The following is a 19,219-nucleotide window of genomic DNA, read 5'->3' as shown; positions in this document are numbered from 1 at the left end:
GCATGGAACACCAGATAAGGAGGAGAACACTGCAGAGCAGATAATTCTGAAACTCTTCTAGCAGAAGAAATTGCAACTAAAAACAAAACTTTCCAAGATAATAACTTAATATCAACGGAATGTAAGGGTTCAAACGGAACCCCCTGAAGAACTGAAAAAACTAAATTGAGACTCCAAGGAGGAGTCAAAGGTTTGTAAACAGGCTTAATTCTAACCAGAGCCTGAACAAAGGCTTGAACATCTGGCACAGCTGCCAGCTTTTTGTGAAGTAACACAGACAAGGCAGAAATCTGTCCCTTCAGGGAACTTGCAGATAATCCTTTTTCCAATCCTTCTTGAAGGAAGGATAGAATCTTAGGAATCTTAACCTTGTCCCAAGGGAATCCTTTAGATTCACACCAACAGATATATTTTTTCCAAATTTTGTGGTAAATCTTTCTAGTTACAGGCTTTCTGGCCTGAACAAGAGTATCGATAACAGAATCTGAGAACCCTCGCTTCGATAAGATCAAGCGTTCAATCTCCAAGCAGTCAGCTGGAGTGAAACCAGGTTCGGATGTTCGAACGGACCCTGAACAAGAAGGTCTCGTCTCAAAGGTAGCTTCCAAGGTGGAGCCGATGACATATTCACCAGATCTGCATACCAAGTCCTGCGTGGCCACGCAGGAGCTATCAAGATCACCGACGCCCTCTCCTGATTGATCCTGGCTACCAGCCTGGGGATGAGAGGAAACGGCGGGAACACATAAGCTAGTTTTAAGGTCCAAGGTGCTACTAGTGCATCCACTAGAGCCGCCTTGGGATCCCTGGATCTGGACCCGTAGCAAGGAACTTTGAAGTTCTGACGAGAGGCCATCAGATCCATGTCTGGAATGCCCCACAGCTGAGTGACTTGGGCAAAGATTTCCGGATGGAGTTCCCACTCCCCCGGATGCAATGTCTGACGACTCAGAAAATCCGCTTCCCAATTTTCCACTCCTGGGATGTGGATAGCGGACAGGTGGCAGGAGTGAGACTCCGCCCATAGAATGATTTTGGTCACTTCTTCCATCGCTAGGGAACTCCTTGTTCCCCCCTGATGGTTGATGTACGCAACAGTTGTCATGTTGTCTGATTGAAACCGTATGAACTTGGCCCTCGCTAGCTGAGGCCAAGCCTTGAGAGCATTGAATATCGCTCTCAGTTCCAGAATATTTATCGGTAGAAGAGATTCTTCCCGAGACCAAAGACCCTGAGCTTTCAGGGATCCCCAGACCGCGCCCCAGCCCATCAGACTGGCGTCGGTCGTGACAATGACCCACTCTGGTCTGCGGAATGTCATCCCTTGTGACAGGTTGTCCAGGGACAGCCACCAATGGAGTGAGTCTCTGGTCCTCTGATTTACTTGTATCTTCGGAGACAAGTCTGTATAATCCCCATTCCACTGACTGAGCATGCACAGTTGTAATGGTCTTAGATGAATGCGCGCAAAAGGAACTATGTCCATTGCCGCTACCATCAACCCGATCACTTCCATGCACTGAGCTATGGAAGGAAGAGGAACGGAATGAAGTATCCGACAAGAGTCTAGAAGCTTTGTTTTTCTGGCCTCTGTCAGAAATATCCTCATTTCTAAGGAGTCTATTATTGTTCCCAAGAAGGGAACCCTTGTTGACGGAGATAGAGAACTCTTTTCCACGTTCACTTTCCATCCGTGAGATCTGAGAAAGGCCAGGACTATGTCCGTGTGAGCCTTTGCTTGAGGAAGGGACGACGCTTGAATCAGAATGTCGTCCAAGTAAGGTACTACAGCAATGCCCCTTGGTCTTAGCACAGCTAGAAGGGACCCTAGTACCTTTGTGAAAATCCTTGGAGCAGTGGCTAAACCGAAAGGAAGCGCCACAAACTGGTAATGCTTGTCCAGGAATGCGAACCTTAGGAACCGATGATGTTCCTTGTAGATAGGAATATGTAGATACGCATCCTTTAAATCCACCGTGGTCATGAATTGACCTTCCTGGATGGAAGGAAGAATAGTTCGAATGGTTTCCATCTTGAACGATGGAACCTTGAGAAACTTGTTTAAGATCTTGAGATCTAAGATTGGTCTGAACGTTCCCTCTTTTTTGGGAACTATGAACAGATTGGAGTAGAACCCCATCCCTTGTTCTCTTAATGGAACAGGATGAATCACTCCCATTTTTAACAGGTCTTCTACACAATGTAAGAATGCCTGTCTTTTTATGTGGTCTGAAGACAACTGAGACCTGTGGAACCTCCCCCTTGGGGGAAGCCCCTTGAATTCCAGAAGATAACCTTGGGAGACTATTTCTAGCGCCCAAGGATCCAGAACATCTCTTGCCCAAGCCTGAGCGAAGAGAGAGAGTCTGCCCCCCACCAGATCCGGTCCCGGATCGGGGGCCAACATTTCATGCTGTCTTGGTAGCAGTGGCAGGTTTCTTGGCCTGCTTTCCCTTGTTCCAGCCTTGCATTGGTCTCCAAGCTGGCTTGGCTTGAGAAGTATTACCCTCTTGCTTAGAGGACGTAGCACTTTGGGCTGGTCTGTTTCTACGAAAGGGACGAAAATTAGGTTTATTTTTTGCCTTGAAAGGCCGATCCTGAGGAAGGGCGTGGCCCTTACCCCCAGTGATATCAGAGATAATCTCTTTCAAGTCAGGGCCAAACAGCGTTTTCCCCTTGAAAGGAATGTTAAGTAGCTTGTTCTTGGAAGACGCATCAGCCGACCAAGATTTCAACCAAAGCGCTCTGCGCGCCACAATAGCAAACCCAGAATTCTTAGCCGCTAACCTAGCCAATTGCAAAGTGGCGTCTAGGGTAAAAGAATTAGTCAATTTGAGAGCATTGATTCTGTCCATAATCTCCTCATAAGGAGGAGAATCACTATCGACCGCCTTTATCAGCTCATCGAACCAGAAACATGCGGCTGTAGCGACAGGGACAACGCATGAAATTGGTTGTAGAAGGTAACCCTGCTGAACAAACATCTTTTTAAGCAAACCTTCTAATTTTTTATCCATAGGATCTTTGAAAGCACAACTATCCTCTATGGGTATAGTGGTGCGTTTGTTTAAAGTGGAAACCGCTCCCTCGACCTTGGGGACTGTCTGCCATAAGTCCTTTCTGGGGTCGACCATAGGAAACAATTTTTTAAATATGGGGGGAGGGACGAAAGGAATACCGGGCCTTTCCCATTCTTTATTAACAATGTCCGCCACCCGCTTGGGTATAGGAAAAGCTTCTGGGAGCCCCGGCACCTCTAGGAACTTGTCCATTTTACATAGTTTCTCTGGGATGACCAACTTGTCACAATCATCCAGAGTGGATAATACCTCCTTAAGCAGAATGCGGAGATGTTCCAACTTAAATTTAAATGTAAACACATCAGGTTCAGCTTGTTGAGAAATGTTCCCTGAATCAGTAATTTCTCCCTCAGACAAAACCTCCCTGGCCCCATCAGACTGGGTTAGGGGCCCTTCAGAAACATTATCAGCGTCGTCATGCTCTTCAGTATCTAAAACAGAGCAGTCGCGCTTACGCTGATAAGTGTTCATTTTGGCTAAAATGTTTTTGACAGAATTATCCATTACAGCCGTTAATTGTTGCATAGTAAGGAGTATTGGCGCGCTAGATGTACTAGGGGCCTCCTGAGTGGGCAAGACTCGTGTAGACGAAGGAGGGAATGATGCAGTACCATGCTTACTCCCCTCACTTGAGGAATCATCTTGGGCATCATTGTCATTGTCACATAAATCACATTTATTTAAATGAATAGGAATTCTGGCTTCCCCACATTCAGAACACAGTCTATCTGGTAGTTCAGACATGTTAAACAGGCATAAACTTGATAACAAAGTACAAAAAACGTTTTAAAATAAAACCGTTACTGTCACTTTAAATTTTAAACTGAACACACTTTATTACTGCAATTGCGAAAAAACATGAAGGAATTGTTCAAAATTCACCAAATTTTCACCACAGTGTCTTAAAGCCTTAAAAGTATTGCACACCAAATTTGGAAGCTTTAACCCTTAAAATAACGGAACCGGAGCCGTTTTGAACTTTAACCCCTTTACAGTCCCTGGTATCTGCTTTGCTGAGACCCAACCAAGCCCAAAGGGGAATACGATACCAAATGACGCCTTCAGAAAGTCTTTTCCAAGTATCAGAGCTCCTCTCACATGCGACTGCATGCCATGCCTCTCAAAAACAAGTGCGCAACACCGGCGCGAAAATGAGGCTCTGCCTATGCTTTGGGAAAGCCCCTAAAGAATAAGGTGTCTAAAACAGTGCCTGCCGATATTATTATATCAAAATACCCAAATAAAATGATTCCTCAAGGCTAAATATGTGTTAATAATGAATCGATTTAGCCCAGAAAAAGTCTACAGTCTTAATAAGCCCTTGTGAAGCCCTTATTTACGATCGTAATAAACATGGCTTACCGGATCCCATAGGGAAAATGACAGCTTCCAGCATTACATCGTCTTGTTAGAATGTGTCATACCTCAAGCAGCAAGAGACTGCTCACTGTTCCCCCAACTGAAGTTAATTGCTCTCAACAGTCCTGTGTGGAACAGCCATGGATTTTAGTGACGGTTGCTAAAATCATTTTCCTCATACAAACAGAAATCTTCATCTCTTTTCTGTTTCTGAGTAAATAGTACATACCAGCACTATTTCAAAATAACAAACTCTTGATTGAATAATAAAAACTACAGTTAAACACTAAAAAACTCTAAGCCATCTCCGTGGAGATGTTGCCTGTACAACGGCAAAGAGAATGACTGGGGTAGGCGGAGCCTAGGAGGGATCATGTGACCAGCTTTGCTGGGCTCTTTGCCATTTCCTGTTGGGGAAGAGAATATCCCACAAGTAAGGATGACGCCGTGGACCGGACACACCTATGTTGGAGAAATAGCTGCTTTATTTTTTAACTATTAAAATGACACCTTAGCCTCCAAAATGACTTTCAGACAACTCTACACCTCAGCTTAGTGTTGCTGAAGTGCTTACCTGCCTGCCTCTAACAAAGTAAACTACTTTGTGACTGATCCGGACTCAACTCTGTAAACACTGCGGTCCGTAACCGCAACACTGCTGAATCTGTGACGCAGCTGAATTTCCCTCCAGAGACACAGGAAGTGACAAACAGGGCGAGAAAAAAAGGCACACAAAAGGAACTGCCGCTGTATCCAACTCCGCCCATCGTGAGCGTAACCTTAAAACTCCCAATCGGCTAATTCAATTAACACAGCCGTCGGGAGTTAAGTATAAAAAACATACACCACCAAGAGCCAGTTCTCCTCATCCCCAGTGCCTGCTCCGCTGCCCTTAATAAATATTACCCTGTCATAGGAATGTAATTTCTCCCAATGAAAGTAAAAGTGCTATCCTTTTTCTCTGCATGTCCCAGAAAAATATTAAGTTAGCACTTACCTTAATACTTCTGCCAGGCAGCATGGCAGCTCACTAGGTTTGGGAGCCAGTTCTCTCACATGGACCTGTAGATAGAAACAAATACTGAGTAATCTTACTCAGGCTTGCATGGGTAGGGCAGCATAAATACATGGGAGGCGCAGTGAGAATTATGTCCCACAAGTTCCCATTGCTTTAAAGCCACCACTGCTCTACTGAAATAACTGATATGGACTACGGCTACACCCTAGAGCAAAGCAGAACAATCTTGCACTGCTTAAAAAATAATAAAATCTTTCCTGAAGAATATTTTTCTAACGCCTAACTTTACCACTTCCTTGCTCTAACGTAGGCAAAGAGAATGACTGGAGTTGGAGGGAAGGGAGGTGATATTTAACAGCTTCGCTGTGGTGCTCTTTGCCGCCTCCTGCTGGGCAGGAGTGATATTCCCAATAGTAATTAGATGATCCGTGGACTCATCATGTCATTAGAAAGGGCTTTCCAGTGAAATAAAATGCTCAAGAGATTTGTATGCACCTAAGCGCCTACCTCAGTATGTTTTTGAATAGTAGCTAGATTTCAATAAAGAAAAACAAAAGGTAAAAAGTAATAAGTAAATTGGAAGCTTTTGTAATATTATACTCTGTCATAATTATAAAAGTTTAACTTTTAATTCCATGTCCCTTTAAACAAAACTGGAAATTTCCAACTTTCTACATTCAGGACATGTTAATTATGTAGCTTTAAAAAAAAAAAATTCTAATTTGTAAGTGTGCTTTTATTATAATGTGGTTAACCCCTGCAAAAAGGGGCTAAAGGGACAAACGCACAAAATTAAAATGTTCTGATGTGTTATATACAAGCAGCAGGGCAAAGATAAAATTATGTGTTTAACCCATTGCAAATGAGTTACACAAATAGCCATCTCCAGAGCAATTGCAAGTTGAAAGTAGATGCATTTGCAATTTACACTAGAATGATCACCCAGACCTCAGAGCTCTGGTTAAACGTGAAGGAAAAAAAAAAAAGTGTACACATAATAGAGTCCTATAGATAGGCAGAAACTACATAAGTAATAAAGCTTGAAGCCGCCTTCTTACTGACCTTGATGTCAGATCAGAGGATGGTTGGATCATTTATTACAAATATGCGTCAATTCAGAAGTTTGCATTCCTAATTCTTATGAGTGTGGAAGTCTTGAACAGCTGTAACTTGCTAGCAAATTAAATAAAGTTACTGAGGACTCACCAGCCTGCTGATCTCTTCTTGTCTATCAGGGGCAGACCTGGCTGTGGCTTTGATCATGGTAGAGGTCTGATTGTCAGTCAGCTTCTTGATGCATCGCTGACCGGCCACAATGTTACAAACCTGGTAGGAATTTTTACGTAGGTGTGTGAATAAGCTAGTGAAAGTGTTAAAAAAGTAAAAACTAAAATAAAATGCAACAACACTTCATCAGTATTTAAAACTTGGGTTCTAAATATAGATATTTCTTTTGAAAAGTGACTGTTTAAATTAAAAAGAGAAACTACAGGGATAGTAGATGTTAAATAAAAAAAATAAAAAATAACACACACAGTGTACATACACACACATATATACACAGACACACACACTGTTTTGCTCTGGTTCACAGACATAAAGCAAATTTGTCAAGATAGGAGATGTTCACACATTTTTACTCAATACTTATTCTTTGTGGTTAGGGTATACTTAATAAAACATTATACTTTTAAGTGTACTGACAAGGTTGAGAAACACTGACTAAATAGTCATGCCACTTAGCTTTATAACAAAGACTAAAAGAGTGCTTAAAGGGACAGTAAAGTCCAAATTAAACTTTCATGATTCAGATAAAGCATGTCGTTTTTTAACAACTTTTCTATTTACTTCTATTATCAAATTTGCTTCATTATCTTGTAATCCTTTATCCTTTGCTGAAGCAACAGCTTTGTACTACTGGCAGCTAGTTAAAAACATCTAGTTAACCAATCACAAGAGACAAATGTGTGCAGGCACCAATAAGCAGCTAGCTCCCAGTAGTGTATGATGTGTGTGTATTCTTTGTCAACAAGGGATACTAAGAGAACGAAGCACATTTGAAAATAGAAGTGAATTTAAAAAAAAGTGTCTAAAAATTGCATGATCTGTCTAAATCACACAAGTTTAATTTTGACTTTCTTATCCCTTTAAAAAAAAGAGACACATTCTAGCCAAAATTGGAATCCACATGAATGCATTTCAGTTTTGAATAGAAGCATTTTTGTTATATACATGAATTAGCTATAGCTTTTATTAGAAGCATTTTTGCTGTTTCAAATGTGTATTTAAGTATGCGCCGTGCACCAGCATTTAAATACAGCACTCGCAGAGAACCTGCTTGTACCATCTGGTAATTACTCAGTTTGTTAATTACTGACATGATACAAGTCCCACTGGTGCTCTGAGCAGCTGCAGTTTTTTTTATATACTGGTGCACTGAGAATATCTAGCTATTCTTCACGTGCACAGAAAAATGTTAACACTAAAACAGTGATAACTTTTTTCTAAAAGCATTTTTGCCGGTACATATATATTGCAAATGTTTCTATTCAAAGACGTAATTCATCTATGTGCATTTACATTTTGCCATGGATGTCCCTTTAATAACAGATATCAATATTTTTATAAACATAAAATAAAGAAAAAACACAACAACCAACCATGCAAATGGATTAAATAATCCAAAAAACAAAGCTGAATGGCAAATTTGCATGAAACACTACTTTACCTCAAGGGGCAAGTAGGTGTGCTTTTGTTCCTGTCCTACTTGTAGACAAGGGAGGTGCGGATACTTTAACTGTAAGCTGTATTTCTGCTTGAAGTACTGGGCAACGGTACATTCCATGGCCTGGCCATTCTCCAGCTGCAGGGGGAACCTGAAGTGGATTTATGAACATAAACTAAGTATCTGCTGCTCAAAGAATATTTGATTTTTGCCCACCCTCAAAAATCTGTAAATATATTTGTAAGCATGAAATCTTACGTCTGGTGGCTCGCAGGCCTCCTAGTAACGTTACAGACTCTGTATTTCCTCTTCATTTGGCCACAATGCGTGACCTCCACTTTCAGACCTAAAAATGAAATGGACATCCATGTTCCAAATCTGAGCAGGCTCACAGTATGTGATAAAATAAATGACATTACAATATAGGTCACCTCTTATTTCTTTGGTGAACTTGACACGCTGGGAATCCGTCAGTGGTTTGGTTTGCTCATTGATGTTCTGAACATCCAGAACCTCACACATGAACTCGATTACTGGCTGAGCGCGGTAAAAAGCAGTCGCAGAAACTGCAGATAGAGTTCAAAAGTTTTACTTGGACTACAAAAAAAAATAATTGTGGACTATAATACTTCAGAAATCTGTATTCATCCCTAGCATATATAGCTCAGTTGACACTATTTTTTTAGTTTTATTAGTTTAAAAACCACACTACTATATTTAACTAAACTCCAAACCTAAAAAAATGACAAATAAAAACAGTAATGTCCCATTTTTTTCTTGGCTCAGCATAAATGGTGTCACTACTCTGAACACTTGGTGGTTGAGTGTGCAGCCAAGGGCTGTGAGAAATGGAAGTGCAGAACACTGTTATATTCCAAACAGGAACTGGAAAGCTCACAGTTTCAGAATGGAATTACAGGAAAAGGGGACAAAATAAATAACGAAAGCATATACCAGAGTTTTATTTATATATATATATTATAATTTTACATTACTATCTCAAAGTGTATCAGCTCTACAGAGATTAACAATTACTCATAAAACTACCAACATATATTGTTGCAATACAAAAATAGAAATATTTGAAATTTCTATTAATAAACTGTTTTTGTACTAACTATATATTGTGCATGTAGATCAACATCACTATAATACCACTTTGCAGATCCAGATATATTAAAGCTTCATAGTGTTTTTTCACCAAATAAATCTAGGAAAACACAGCTACATGAACATTATCATAAAGTGAACAGTATTGATAACTTTAGTATTTTCCATATCAGATTTAATCACAAAACAAAATATTTATTTAAAAGTTCTTTAGCTCTACTGTGACTGCCAAACCAAGATAACTGAACCCACATTTTTTCTTTTGTGATTCAGATAGAGCATGCAATTTTAAGTAACTTTCTAATTTGCTCCCATTATCAATTTTTCTTCGTTCTCTTGCTATCTTTATTTGAAAAAGAAGGCATCTAAGCCTTTTTCTTGGTTCAGACTCTGGACAGCACTTTTTATTGGTGGATGAATTTATCCACCAATCAGCAAGGACAACCCAGGTTGTTCACCAAAAATATTATCTATAAGGAAATGACACACGAAAAAGTATTCATTAAGCAAAATCTTCATAAAAACATAATTTATGTAAGAACTTACCTGATAAATTCATTTCTTTCATATTAGCAAGAGTCCATGAGCTAGTGACGTATGTGATATACATTCCTACCAGGAGGGGCAAAGTTTCCCAAACCTCAAAATGCCTATAAATACACCCCTCACCACACCCACAATTCAGTTTAACGAATAGCCAAGAAGTGGGGTGATAAGAAAAAAGTGCGAAAGCATATAAAATAAGGAATTGGAGGGGGGCGGAGCCGACCATGGATTGAAATGGCCGCACAGAAGTGAAGCTCTGCAAATTTATAGACATGGTTAGGGGATAATACTTTAGGTAGTAATAACCTGATTGCACAATACCACTAGAATAGTATGCGGTAACTCCGGGAACATTTCTAAACTGAAGAGAAGGAGGCAGGACTCGCCATATTAGCGCTTGAAAAAAGAAGCGCCAAAGCCGCCATTATAGCTACTGGGGAAGGTGAGCTTAAGGGAGAGGACACACTCAGCTGTTACAACTAGACATCAATGCGGTCCCAGTAGAGGCGAGTGCTCTTTGTCAGCTAGTACGGGACATTAGTAAGCAAGACAACCCTCCGATCAGCCGGACTTGTGAGCAGCGGTCATTTTTACCCCAAGCACATAAGAGGTGAGTGCCACGCAGACCACAGAGGGGGAAAAATTAAGGCGTTCAAAGAGGGGTACTGCTCACTCGCTCCGTATTAAACAGGAGATCAGAGAGCTCCGGGCAGGGTGACTGTTAAGCTGCACCAACGACTTAAGCCTCCCCATTGGGCCGCACTTTCACCGGGGAGCACAGTGTACAAACGGCTGCCCAACCCATAGGACCGGCCTCTGACTGTTAACTGCTAGTACACCCACATCCGACTGGAACTTTGAGTCGCAAGCAGAGCAGGGGAGTCTGTTCTTCTCTCCACAATTAATATCATATTAGTACACAGCGTTTGGAATCCCCATTAAACCTGAGAATTTGAAAAGGCAGAGGATCTGTTTATTGGGGCTAATGTAATCAGGGGTCATAATTTATGTCTGCTCTGTGCCATTTGAACTCTTATTCACCCCCCTAAAGCCCTTACTAGGGGATGATGAAGCATATTTAAGTATTGTCACAGGGGTTTTATGCCTAAGAATTAACAGCTCAAGAGCAATGAAATAATTAACTTGAGTGTCACAAAACACACGGGAAGTGGTGCAGCATCACTCAGCTTTGTATGCAATAAAAATAAATAATCACTAAGAAGGTTAAAAGCAAAGGAGACAAGCACAGAGTAAAAAAAAAAAAAAAAGGAAAAGAGAGCTTAAAATACAGTTTAATTGACCCTTAGAAAGATATCAATATGACATCTAAAAGATCAGCAAAAAATGATAAAAATGCTAAAAACATCCCTAACAAGATGAATATGTTTTTCAAGACATCACAAGCACTAATGGCAGAAGATGAGGATTCTGCCCAGACCCCAGAGGATACTGAAAACAGCCAGGAAATGGCTCCGGATGTCCCGCTCACAAGAGCTGACTTGAAAGATCTCCCTACTAGGGAGGACTTCTCTTCATTCTTTCAACAGGTTGGACGTATGATTAAAGAAGGTTTGGCGGAAGTAAAGAAAGAGGTCAATGAGCTCGGTAACAGGGTGGAATACTTAGAGGAACAATCAGAAAGTCAGACTAATGACATGGACTTGATGAATAGAAAACTATTAGCTCAAGAATCTCAAATCTCTTTCTTGCAAGAAAAACTAGAGGATCTGGACAATAGAGGGAGGAGGCAGAATATAAGGATCAGAGGTATCCCAGAACGAATTGCCCCAGAAAATCTGCTCTCCTCCCTCCAGGACTTGTTCAAGACCATACTGAAAGAACCAGAGTACGCTGAAATCCCTTTGGACAGAGCACATAGGGCATTGCGCCCGCAACCAAAAGATGCCGACCCTCCAAGGGACGTAATTATAAAGTTTCACAAATTTCTTGATAAAGAAAAAATTATGAAAATGGCAAGACAACAACAATTTATAACCTTTCAAGGACACCAACTACAAATCTATTCCGATCTTAGCCCATTAACACTGCAAAACAGAAGGGAAACCCGATTCCTGACTCAACATCTACAAGACAATGGTATCTCCTACAGGTGGGGTTTTCCTTTCAGTGTTAAGGTGTTGAAAAATAATTGAATGCATACATACAAATCCCTAGAAGATCTAGAAACCTTTTGCACCCAGTTGGATATACCACTACCTTCGTTACCACCCCTGCGTGAGGGAAAAACATCAGAAGAATCCAGACCACTACAACAAAGACCTCGCTGGCAAACAGTTCAGCGAAAGAGGTTAAGAGACCCGGCTAAAGCTAGTTCAACATCCACCCACACCGAGGAAATTAAGTGATCCAGGTCCTATCAGGTTAGAGAAAACCATGCTGGAATTCGAAGAAGCAAAAAGGAACCTGGTCTGTATCTGCTTCTTGGATCGAGAGTCTACATTCAGGTAATACAGTTCATTGTTTTATGTGCACCATCATATAAGGCCTCTCCAGAGTGGAGAATAATTCTACTTAAAAGAGACTAGAGACAGTCAGACTGTGAACTTGTTTGACGTTCATTTGACTCTGGCCATATTTTGACCTCAATATACATGATACCACAAATGTGAGAGCTTGTGACTCTTAATTCAGAATTTTCCAGGCCAGAGTCAAGCATAATCAAAACAGAGACTCTGAATGGTGATTTTGGACTGTTCCTGACTATTTAAGATAAAAGTTTACATATAGTTATTAAAGTTTATTGTATCTTTGGTTCCTACGTTCGGGGACCCATCTAAGAAAATATTGAGAATATATGTAAAAGAATATAGAAGGTCTTTTAGCCTTTAATTATCCACTTGACTCTGGAACATTTCATTTAAAAATTAGGCAGTAATATGAATAGTGGTTTTCGATGCTTCTACATTTAATAAATAAAACATATTATATATAACATAATAAAAAAGGAAAAAAAAAAAAAAAAAAAAAAAAAAAATTAAAAAAAAAAAACAATTTTTTTTAAACAAGTTACAAGAAAGTGCAATCATAATGCTTTGTATCCCTAACTATGTCTAGACCTATGTAGGTCCCTGGTACCCCCTACATTTTTATTTTTATTCTCCTTTGATTTCTGGAGAATGGAAATTGTATTTCTGGTTAATTTATTGTTGATGTTTTTATATTGTATGATTCTTGGGTTATTTTTGATTATTTTGTTGTATTGGTCACTGTTGTACGGGATGGCACATTATAATGCCCATTTGTTACCTATCTTTCCAACACGCTGTACAGGGATGAAATCAAATTTAGTAAGAATAACGCAAGAGACTGAGCAGGTTTAGGTTAAACACTATACATAATGTCTTATAATATAAAACTTGTTTCACAAAACTGCAAGGGGCTGAACTCCCCAAATAAGAGATCAATTGCCCTGGCCTGGTTTAAAAAAATACAAGGATCAATAGTGTTCCTGCAGGAAACCCATTTCCCCAAGCAGGGTGAGCCGAAATTATACTCTAAAATCTATTCCCAGCAATTTTTTAGTTCAAACATTAAGAAAAAGAATGGGGTGGGGATTATGATAAGCAGAGAGATTCCGTTTCAAGTCACAGAACACTATAGGGATGAAGAGGGCAGATATTTGATACTGGTAGGAACAATTTATAACAGCTATCTAACGTTAATGAATATATATGCGCCCAATACGGGACAACAGCCTTTCTTTAATAAAGCTCTAAGCAAATTGGTAGAGATGCAGAGGGGTATGGTGATAGTGGGGGGAGATTTGAATATGACACTGAACCCACTCACTGATAGCTCCACAGGTAAAAGCCAGATAACCCAAAAAAACAGATTGCACATCACGCAAAAATTAGATACATTACTGTTAATTGATGCCTGGAGACTGCATCACCCTAGATCACGAAGTTACACTTTTTATTCACATCCGGGACACTCATATTCAAGAATTGATTACTGGATGGTGGATCATAACAATATAGCTATAGCTACCGACACAGAGATCCTTCCGATTTCCTGGTCGGATCACGCCTCTATTACCCTAGAACTTAATTGGCCCTCGTTCCCTCAGCGCCAATCCATATGGCGTCTAGACCCTGTTTTATTACATAATCCAGTCATCAAAAACCAAATAGAAAAGAATTTAAAGGAATTCTTCCAGCACAACACCTCAACTGACACGAATGGTATTAATAACTGGTTGGCACATAAAGCAACAATTAGAGGGGAACTAATAAAGCAGAAAGCATACCTGAACAAACAATATAACATAGAATATAATAACTTACTCTCCAATTTAAAATCAAAGGAGAAACAACATAAACTCAACCCTCAGAGAGATGATCTTACACAAGCTGTTAACAACGCTAGAGAGGCATTCAGAAAGCTATTGCAAAAAAATTCAATAAAAAAGGCGTTTCACCTTAAAAAAATGTATTTTCACAACAGTAACAAATCAGGCACTTGGTTAGCAAAAGCTTTAACGAAAAAAGCCTTTCAGGCCCATATTTTTAAAATTGATAGCGAAACAGGACAGGCCGAGACGGACCCAAAAAAAATAGCGAATGTCTTTGGGGATTACTACACCAAACTATATAATATTACAAAACAAGTGGATACTAGCAATTCAGATGCACTTGGTCGGTACTTAGAAACCGTCGATACTCCTAGAATTTCAACACAAGATGCAGATATTCTAGAGTCACCCTTCACCTTGAAGGAAATAATAGATGCTATTGAGGCCTTACCTAATAACAAAAGTCCGGGCCCGGATGGCTACTCCAATGATTATTATAAGATGTACAAATCTTTAATTGCCCCCCAATTATTGAAGGCATTCCAACACATTGATGAGTCGGGTTGTTTTCCTGCGGAATGCTTAGAGGCTTACATTTCGGTGTTACCAAAGCCAAACAAATCGCTTAATCTTCCCGGTAATTACAGACCCATTTCTCTGCTCAACACGGACCTGAAGTTGTTTGCAAAAATTTTGGCAGGGCGCATCAATAAAATACTACCCCAAATTGTACACCTTGATCAAGCTGGTTTTATCCCAGGGAGGGAAGCGAGAGACAACACCATCAGAACACTACAACTAATTGACTATGCTAAAATTCATAAAGTAGGGATGGTGATTGTCTCCGCTGACGCCGAAAAAGCGTTTGACCGCTTAGACTGGAGATTTTTGCAGGCAGTTTTGCGTAAGATGGGATTCGGTGAAACCATTATTACCAGAATCTTCAGCTTGTACCAAAGCCCATCGGCTAAGGTGAAAGCAAACAATATGCTATCAGATGCATTTTTTATTCAAAATGGCACCCGCCAGGGATGTCCTCTATCACCTCTTTTGTTTGTGTTGAGCATGGAGATACTAGCCCATAGAATCAGGCAAAATAAATTGATATCGGGTATTAAAATAGGGCAAGACGATTATAAATTGACACTTTATGCGGATGATGTGTTACTCACATTGACTAAACCCACTGAGTCGATAACTGAAGTCCTGAGAGAATTTAAGGAATTTGGATTGTTTTCCAACTTCCTAATAAATGCTCAAAAATCCGAGATTTTAAACATCTCTGTCCCACAGGCTGAATATGCCGATCTATTACGAATATGTCCATTTAGTCCTCAAAAAAAGCCATTAAATATTTAGGTATTTATTTAACCCCTAAGCCCAATATATTGTTTGAGTGGAATTACCAAAACCTATATAGAGAATTAAATAAAGAGCTAAATGGGTGGAGAGATAAATCAATTTCATGGTGGGGACGCATCCAAGCGGTGAAAATGACTATACTACCTAGAATTCTTTATGTCCTCCAGACGGTGCCGATTTCCCTGACTAATGCTTTCCGCATAATGCTTCAAAAATTGATAAATGAATTTATTTGGGGTAAAATCAAACCTAGAATCATTAAAAATACAATGTATCGTTCCACACAGAACGGAGGCCTAGGACTTCCAAATTTAGAAATATACTATAAGGCGACTTGTCTACAAAAAATACTGGATTGGCATCGTAATGGAGGCAGTAAGGCATGGGTAGCACTAGACTCGCATATTTTAAAAACTCCAACCCCAGGAGTGTTATGTTGGGTAGATAGAAAAAGCCGACCACCCTGGCTTAAGTCTTTCCCACTATATCGGCATGTTTTCGAGATGTGGGATAGTATAATAGCAAATGATCATAGAATCTCCTCCCTGAGATCCCCTATGTCCCCAGTTTCACCTAACGCTGAGCTCCACGGAGGTTTAGAACAAAAATTGAACACACAGCACAATTGGGAGATAGGATTCACGGCTCCCATATATAAATTTCTAAGCGGTAACAAACTCAAACAGAGAACTGATTTGGGCGAGATATTAGGGGGGGCCTTCTCAAAATGGCTGAAGTATTACCAACTCAGCCACTATTTAGCCACGTCACCAGATAGGGGACAAGTGACTAGACAACCTACTTCATTTGAGCAACAATGCTTACAAGATCAACCTTTAAGGCATACCTTATCATGGGCAAAAAAGGCACTATTATGTGGGGAAAAGACTGAAACTCCTAATTATATCGACAGATGGCATAGGGAATTGGGTAGTGAATTATCTGATAAGGAATGGAGAAGGATCATGTATAATACAAAAAGATCTTCTGTATCAGCCAGGTCATTGGAGTTAAACTTCAAGGTCCTGACGAGGTGGTATCTCACCCCAGTCAGGATTAAGGCGATTTATCCGTCAGCTTCGGATATGTGCTGGAGAGGTTGCGGTAGCAAAGGCTCTATGACTCACATCTGGTGGGCATGTAACAAATTACAACCCTTCTGGTTAAGAGTAGGGGAGTATATTAAAAACATCAGTAATCTAGATAGGGACTACCAAATCCAACCCACCACGGCTCTGTTGAACTTGCTCCCACGGTGTAAGTGTAAGATACGTCGGAAACTAGTACAGTTAGCCTTAAATACTGCAAAATCCCTGATAGCCGCCAACTGGAAATCACAAACAATTCCCACATATCAGGCATGGGAGACACTGATGGAACATACAATCCGCTTGGAGGAATATGGCTATTTCATTAGAAAAGATATGGAAACATTCCATAACATACAATTTTATTGGGAAACACGATTGCACACACATTAATTGCCATCTTCGCATAACTAGATCAATTGAGGCACATTGGGGAGGGGTGGGCTTAATTCAAATCTTGCAGTTACCTAAACAGAAAGGAAAAATCCTTAGATGTACATGGGCGTTGTCGATATAGAACTTAAGTGTACAAAGTGACCAACTGTTGTTTTGTTATGTTCCTTTGTTTTGTTTCCTTGTTAAGTGTTGATTAATGTTGTTTACTACTACAACAATTATATTCACAAAAGCTGGATGCTAAGTTTTCAGAATACGAGAAATCAGTATAGCTTTTGTTAAAGTCGCTCACATTATGATCTATGTGATTCCTTTTTTTGATGCATTAATCTGTATTGCTTTATTTCATCCAATAAACATTTAAAATGTCAAAAAAAAAAAAAAAAAATAAGGAATTGGAATAATTGTGCTTTATACAAAAAAATCATAACCACCCCAAAAAAAGGGCGGGCCTCATGGACTCTTGCTAATATGAAAGAAATGAATTTATCAGGTAAGTTCTTACATAAATTATGTTTTCTTTCATGTAATTAGCAAGAGTCCATGAGCTAGTGACGTATGGGATAATGATTACCCAAGATGTGGATCTTTCCACACAAGAGTCACTAGAGAGGGAGGGATAAAATAAAGACAGCCAATTCCTGCTGAAAATAATCCACACCCAAAATAAAGTTTAATGAAAAACATAAGCAGAAGATTCAAACTGAAACCGCTGCCTGAAGTACTTTTCTACCAAAAACTGCTTCAGAAGAAGAAAATATATCAAAATGGTAGAATTTAGTAAAAGTATGCAAAGAGGACCAAGTTGCTGCTTTGCAAATCTGATCAACCGAAGCTTCATTCCTAAACGCCCAGGAAGTAGAAACTGACCTAGTAGAATGAGCTGTAATTCTCTGAGGCGGAGTTTTACCCGACTCAACATAGGCAAGATGAATTAAAGATTTCAACCAAGATGCCAAAGAAATGGCAGAAGCTTTCTGGCCTTTTCTAGAACCGGAAAAGATAACAAATAGACTAGAAGTCTTTCTGAAAGATTTAGTAGGTTCAACATAATATTTCAAAGCTCTAACAACATCCAAAGAATGCAGCGATTTCTCCTTAGAATTCTTAGGATTAGGACATAATGAAGGAACCACAATTTCTCTACTAATGTTGTTGGAATTCACAACTTTAGGTAAAAATTCAAAAGAAGTTCGCAACACCGCCTTATCCTGATAAAATCAGAAAAGGAGACTCACAAGAAAGAGCAGACAATTCAGAAACTCTTCTGGCAGAAGAGATGGCCAAAAGGAACAAAACTTTCCAAGAAAGTAATTTAAATGTCCAATGAATGCATAGGTTCAAACGGAGGAGCTTGAAGAGCCCCCAGAACCAAATTCAAACTCCAAGGAGGAGAAATTGACTTAATGACAGGTTTTATACGAACCAAAGCTTGTACAAAACAATGAATATCAGGAAGAATAGCAATCTTTCTGTGAAAAAGAACAGAAAGAGCAGAGATTTGTCCTTTCAAGGAACTTGCGGACAAACCTTTATCTAAACCATCCTGAAGAAACTGTAAAATTCTCGGAATTCTAAAAGAATGCCAAGAAAAAAGATGAGAAATACACCAAGAAATATAAGTCTTCCAGACTCTATAATATATCTCTCTAGATACAGATTTACGAGCCTGTAACATAGTATTAATCACAGCGTCAGAGAAACCTCTTTGACGAAGAATCAAGCGTTCAATCTCCATACCTTTAAATTTAAGGATTTCAGATCCTGATGGAAAAAAGGACCTTGTGACAGAAGGTCTGGTCTTAACGGAAGAGTCCACGGTTGGCAAGAGGCCATCCGGACAAGATCCGCATACCAAAACCTGTGAGGCCATGCCGGAGCTACCAGCAGAACAAACGAGCATTCCTTCAGAATCTTGGAGATTACTCTTGGAAGAAGAACGGAGGCGGAAAGATATAGGCAGGATGATACTTCCAAGGAAGTGATAATGCATCCACTGCCTCCGCCTGAGGATCCCGGGATCTGGACAGATACCTGGGAAGTTTCTTGTTTAGATGGGACGCCATCAAATCTATTTCTGGAAGTTCCCACATTTGAACGATCTGAAGAAATACCTCTGGGTGAAGAGACCATTCGCCCGGATGCAACGTTTGGCGACTGAGATAATCCGCTTCCCAATTGTCTACACCTGGGATATGAACCGCAGAGATTAGACAGGAG

General features: G+C 39.9%; 1 protein-coding gene across 2 annotated transcripts in view; it reads right to left on the bottom strand.

The window, feature by feature from the left end:
* AGO4 (argonaute RISC component 4) overlaps nt 1–19,219 on the bottom strand; it is a 131,276-nt gene that overhangs the window by 71,965 nt on the left and 40,092 nt on the right. For both annotated transcript variants that reach the window (XM_053707006.1, XM_053707007.1), the window contains exons 6-9: nt 8,614–8,748; nt 8,441–8,528; nt 8,186–8,333; nt 6,664–6,783 (exon numbers count right to left, since the gene is read on the bottom strand). In XM_053707006.1, coding sequence (XP_053562981.1) covers nt 6,664–6,783; nt 8,186–8,333; nt 8,441–8,528; nt 8,614–8,748 — 491 coding nt within the window. The remainder of the gene's footprint in view (nt 1–6,663; nt 6,784–8,185; nt 8,334–8,440; nt 8,529–8,613; nt 8,749–19,219) is intronic.

The sequence above is a fragment of the Bombina bombina genome, chromosome 3, assembly GCF_027579735.1.
Source record: "Bombina bombina isolate aBomBom1 chromosome 3, aBomBom1.pri, whole genome shotgun sequence".
In the NCBI taxonomy this organism is placed as follows: Eukaryota; Metazoa; Chordata; class Amphibia; order Anura; family Bombinatoridae; genus Bombina; species Bombina bombina.
Note: the sequence above shows the minus strand (reverse complement) of the source record. Positions and strands in the feature narration are given on the sequence as shown.